Raw genomic sequence first — 6,000 nt, forward strand, 5'->3', positions numbered from 1 at the left:
CTGGAATTTGATCATCTTGCCTGAAGAGATGAGTTTTCAGGGAACGCTTATAGGTTTGAAGACTGGAGGAGAGTCTTATTGTGCTTGGGAGGGCATTCCACAGAGTGGGTGCAGCCCGAAGAAAGTCCTGCTATCGGGGATGGGAGCGAGTAATGAATGTGGATGAGAGACGCAGATCTTGGGAGGAGCATAAAGGTCGGATTGGAAGATACTTTGAGATAAGAGAAGATAGTTATGTTGGTGTAGCTTGGTTTATGGCTTTGTGTGTAAGTAAAATAATTTTGTATTGAATACGGTAGAATACAGGTAACCCATGAAGTGACAGAGTAGCTTTACAGATGATGAACGTCTGGCTAGGAAGATTAGCCTCGCAGCTGCATTCATGATGGACTGTATTGGGGAAGGCCAAAAAGGAGACTATTGCAATAATCAATGCGTGAGATGATGAAAGCATGGATTAGAGTTTTTGCAGTGTCTTGTGTAAGGTAAGGGCGAATTTTAAACATGTTTTTAGTTGAATGTGGCATGATTTTGAGACAGATTGAATGTGGGGTACAAAGGAAAGTTCAGAGTCAAGGATAACACCTAGGCAGCAAGCTTGAGAGGTAGGAGTGATTGTCATATTCTCAACAGCAATAAAGATATCAGGTTGGTAACTACTATTTATTGGCGGAAATATAATTAATTCGGTTTTTGAAATATTAAGTGTGAGGTGGCGAGATGACATCCAGGATGAAACAGCAAAAAGGCATTCAGAGACCAGGCTCAATACAGATGGGGACAGGTCCGGGGAGGATAGGTAGAGCTGAGTATCATCCGCATACAGACGATACTGAAATCCAAAAAAGCTGATTAGTTTGTCAAGAGATGAGGTATAGATTGAGAAAAGAAGAGGACCTAAAACTGAACCCTGAGGTACTCCAACTGAAAGAGGTAGCAAAGAGGAGGTAGAATCAGAGAAACGAACACTAAAGGAGCGGTTAGATAGGTAGAATGAGAACCAAGAGAGGGCTGTATCTTTATGACCTAGGGATTGTAGTGTTCGTATAATAAGTGTGTGGTCAACAGTGTTAAAAGCAGCAGAGAGATTTAGAAGAATTAGTAGTGAATTTAGACTTAGCAGTGACCAGATCATTCACAACTTTAGTCAGTGCTGTCTCTGTGGAGTGTTGGGCACGAAAGCCTGACTGAAGCAGGTCCAGTAAATTGTGCGAGTTAAGAAAGTGTGTGAGGCAAGTGTAGGCAAGTCTTTCAAGTAGTTTGGAGGTGCATACAAGTTGAAAGATGGGATGGTAGTTTGAGAGAGCTTGGGTCAGAATTCTGTTTTTTTCAGAATCAGAGTAATAACTGCGTGTTTAAACAGTGAAGGAAAGACACCAGTAGAGAAAGAGAGGTTACAAATTTTAGTTAAGATTGAGATGAACACAGGAGACAGAGATTTAGTTATTTGTGAGGGTATAGGGTCAAGAGGAGAGGTAGTAGAGTGGGAGGAAGAGAAAAGTGCAGATACTTCATCTTCATTCGTGGAATGAAATGAAGTAAGTGCGTCAGAGGGCTTAGGTATGAAATTGGAATTCATCTTTAATCTTGTCAATCTTATCCCTGAAGTAGGAAGCAAGATCTTGTGCATGGATAGTGGCTGGTGGCTTGTATGAGGGAGGGTTGAGAAGGGATTTAAATGTATTAAAAATACATTTTGGGTTAGAAGCTTGAGCAGAAATGAGAGTTTGGAAATATGCTTGGCAGTTTCAAGGGCATAACTATAGGACTGGTAGTCTTATATGTAAAGAAATCCATTGGACTGTGAGATTTACGCCATTTACGCTCAGCTTTGCATGAGAGATTTTGTAGGTGTTTTGTTAATTTAGAGTGCCACGGTTGATGTCTAGGCCTACGTGGAGTGTGGTAGTTAACTGGAGCCACTTCATCCAGGGCTGTTTTGAGAGTTAGGTTTAGGTGTGATACCGCCACCTCAGGAGTAGTGAATGCAGAAATAGGAGCAAGCTGTTGTTTCCTCTTTATTCAGTTTATGTAATCACGCCCTAATCCAGCCCATTATGGTAATTTTGTTTACATCTGACATGACTGTAGCCAGAATCGGGGGGTACAGACAGGAGGAGATCAAACATCACAAGTAAAATTGTATAGGTGTGTACGCGCATATCAACTGTAGTTTGTGGATGTTCAATAGAGAGTAGGGTCAATCGAACACTCGAAAAGCTAGATTGTATAGATGTGTACAAGCTCAAGATGCAGCAATTGCTTTTTTTCCAGGAGTTTGAGTTTGAAAATATTTTTTCTCTTAATCCTGTTACATGCTAGCGATGTTATGGTGTGTTAAATTGTAAGCGTGCTCTCATTTTTGTTTTGTGAAAAACAAAGTCATGTGGACATACTGACCTTAAATCTAATGCCAAAGATTTGTACATTTTTCAGCAGTATTATCCCTGAAACACTGATGAATTGTCTGTGGGAGCTAAAGGTGTGGGTCACAGTGGTCTGACCTGTAATGCTATACTTGCAATCCCTTTTCATTCTTAGAAAGCTAAATTAAATATTTAATGATACTAAGCTCTTATTTACAGGCATTTGTATTCTCAATGCACAGTGGTATATAATGAAACATGTAAAAGGCTCACATATCACTTTGCTTGGAAATCATTTCAGCAGCATTACAGAATTCTTATAGCAGGGATAAATAAGGAGTAATGCATGCGGAGTGAGTGAATGATCATTGCACCATTTGTATTTTCTAGCCAATAGCATGTTTTTTACATTCTTCAAAATTGGACCATGGCCCTTATTCTGGTTCACTCGAATAGACAAATTCCTTCTCAAATGGACAAAACCATGTGCACTGCAGAGGGGCAAATGTAACAGGTGGAGAGAGAATGAGATTTGGGTGGGGTTTTACTTCAAAGTGAGATCTACATGTATATGGCAGTGTAAGAATAAAGCAAGTCAGTATTTTCCCTGCATAGAAACAAAATAACTCACCCCCAAATGGGGATGATTTCTCTCCCCGACAGAAATAATAGTCAGTCTGAACTGAGTTTTATGTCCTTCGTTGTCCACTGCAGAGGGGGTGGGTGCTGATGTCATGCGACGTTAGCTGTCCACTCTTAGCTGACATTGGGCCACCCGCATTCCCAGGGGAACGCAGAGCATTTTCATGGGGACACCCATAAAACACTGGTTGTTCTCATGGTCCAGATCCTGCCCACCCCCTCTCTCCATTTCTCCTGCGAATGCCTTAGTGAGTGTGAGAGTCTGGAAGGCATTCGTGGCCCTGCACGGCCGCACAATCGGTCTCCGGAACAAATATGCCAGGGGCCGACTGATCCTGAATCAGGCCCTTAGTGTGAACTAGGTAAAAATGGGATGCAGTCAATTTACCTACAATCAAAATCCCGACAGTCAAAATACCGACAAACATTGATACCGATGGTCACAATACCGACAAGGTCAAAATACCGACATTTAAAATACAGACACGTTCAAAATAGCAACATTTAACTTGTTCATACTTTACCATCCCAGTGGACATGGAGGGGGAATATAATAGTGTGCCCGAAGCATGGTGAGCGCATGCGGTACACTTATACGGGTTTTATGTCGACCTATGTCAACATACAGACCAACAATACATGAATAACTTGTGTATACTTTTGACCTGTGTGTATATAAATATATAATGTCGGTATTTTGACTGTGTCTGTATTTTAAATGTCGATATTTTGACCGTCGGTCAATGGTTGTCGGTATTATGACCGTCGGGATTTTGACCATCGGTATTTCATACCGAATCCATAAAAATATGTATTGAACCACTCCTGGCGGAAAAGGGAAATAAAAATTGATTTACTGCATCTAGTGTTGTAACTCTAAGTACACTTACAAATTATATATTCCTGTTGTTGCATGCTCTCTGACAATTTATAATATTTATGAAAAATATAAAACCTGGTAATAGTAATATTAGTGTCTTGAAATCGCAGTTAAGTAATACATATGCAAGTGTCAAAGAAAATAGCACACGTTTTATACACCCGGGTTTTTGCCTCTTTGATCCGGGTCAGTGGTGGTGTAAATGGGGTAGCTGAAAACCCAAGTGGTGTAAACGGGTACAGCAATGGGGGAGCCTAACCTCCAGACCGCAGTGTCCTGTGGTCATTATGGAGATTGGTTCTCCACACGAGAGATTTATAGTGTGGAGAACCTTTTTAGCGCTGAACATCAATCTATATAATGCATACTTGTTTCATTTGCTGAGGTGGTTTAGAATAACACATATAGATTGTAATTAGCTGTTTTAAAGTTTTGTATGTGCTCTTTATCACTCAGTCACTTTTTTCCACTATGGAGGTTGGGCAGGGGGTGCGCACAGCCTCCGCTGCTGTACTGTGCAGACAGCAGTGGAGCCAGAGAGGAGACAGGGGCTAGAGGCTGACGGAGGCAGCCCAGCAGCTTACCTTGGTTCTGGGCTTGCCCCCAGCGTGGCGATCAGCGTTTCCTGGCACGTCATTTGGCAGTCCTGGTGCTTGAAGATTATGTCATCTCCAAGCGCCACCCCCTCCACCTATGTGCAGTGTAAACAGTGTTGGCCCAGGAATATTCCGGGTCAGCACCACAGTGTAAACAGGGCAAATCCTGCATCCGACCCGGATTGGAACAGTGTTCCAAATACCTGGTTGGATCCTGGATTTTGGTGTAAAAGGGGTATTACATAGTTTAAAAGGGTAGCGGTATATCATTTATACTCCGTTTTTCCCCTGACAAGTAGTATTGTTTATCTGGCTCAAAACTGTATCAGAATGATAACCACAGGTGCATGGATACTTTGTAGCAAATCAATCTCTAGTTCTTGCAAAAAATTATCAAATCGGCTCCCAGGAATAGTAAAAATGTCACAGTGGCATTTGAATGAACTGTTCTGCCTGTGTCCCGGCTAATGACAGAGTGATCAACTCTGGGCGGATTAAAGGACCAGGCTTTTTAAGTAATATCATTATCGATTCCACATTTAGTATGTTTACGCATCATGGAGCTCACTAACTACCTGCTTGTTGTAATGTCTTAGTTTAACAGATTATCTCTACCACTTAGATAACCCCTGATGAAGTTTTAGGACGAAACACGTATGGGTTTCAGCTTTCAAGTCTCTAATCTAAACTTTGCCTTAATGAGAAAAAAATCAATACTGGTATTGTGTATGATTGTGAACACTATACAAACACAGATGTTTTATACCAATCGAATGTCATGTTAAACAGTTGTGAATTCTTTCAATTAAACATTTGCTTTTAATTATTTTGGCGTTTCTGATCTCATTAGCGAAATGTCCCTCTGATGTATGGGACACTTTGGGTGCAGTCTAAATGGAATTGTGTTTTATGTTTCATTGTTTCAAGAATACAAGAATCCAGAATACAATATTGGTGGAATTTTAGCGGAAACTTGTGTTTACAAATGTTGTATTTGTTTTAGTTTGTTTTAGAACAAGTGGACATCACTCTTCCAGAGAACACAGCTTGGTATGACCGGTACAAATATGATATTCCTGTGTTTCACCTGAACGGGCAGTTTCTGATGATGCACAGGGTAAATATTAAGAAATTGGAGAGATACCTCAGTAAGCTGGAGCAAGAAGAAGGACTAAATTGATCTATTTATATATATAAAAAAGATACTGGTTTGTAGAATTTCTGCTTATTCTTGTGTAAAATAAAATATCATAATGGTAAGTGTGAGCAGTTATGAATTGTATTGCCATATACCTTAAAACAATTTCAATACCATGCAATGATTAAAATCAAGCTATATTATTATGTTTTAAAGAAGAAAAATCAGAAAACTTGAGGAAGATGGTGGATACTTCTGGACCTTTTATATATATTTTTTCTCTGTACCTCTTTATGTCTCTCTGGCCCTTATTCTGATCGGTGCGGATATTCCCGCATGCGGACGGACCGCCGATGTTGTTCGTCTGTGCATGTGCAG

General features: G+C 40.5%; 1 protein-coding gene across 2 annotated transcripts in view; it reads left to right on the plus strand.

Moving 5' to 3' along the window:
* Window positions 1–5,744, plus strand: part of C1H5orf63 (chromosome 1 C5orf63 homolog) — a 62,044-nt gene extending 56,300 nt beyond the window's left edge. For both annotated transcript variants that reach the window (XM_083158430.1, XM_083158429.1), the window contains exon 4: window positions 5,488–5,744. In XM_083158430.1, coding sequence (XP_083014556.1) covers window positions 5,488–5,664 — 177 coding nt within the window. In that variant the 3' untranslated portion in view covers window positions 5,665–5,744. The remainder of the gene's footprint in view (window positions 1–5,487) is intronic.
* The last annotated feature ends 256 nt before the right edge of the window (window positions 5,745–6,000 follow it).

The sequence above is a fragment of the Crinia signifera genome, chromosome 1, assembly GCF_055691185.1.
Source record: "Crinia signifera chromosome 1, ASM5569118v1, whole genome shotgun sequence".
NCBI lineage: Eukaryota > Metazoa > Chordata > Amphibia > Anura > Myobatrachidae > Crinia > Crinia signifera.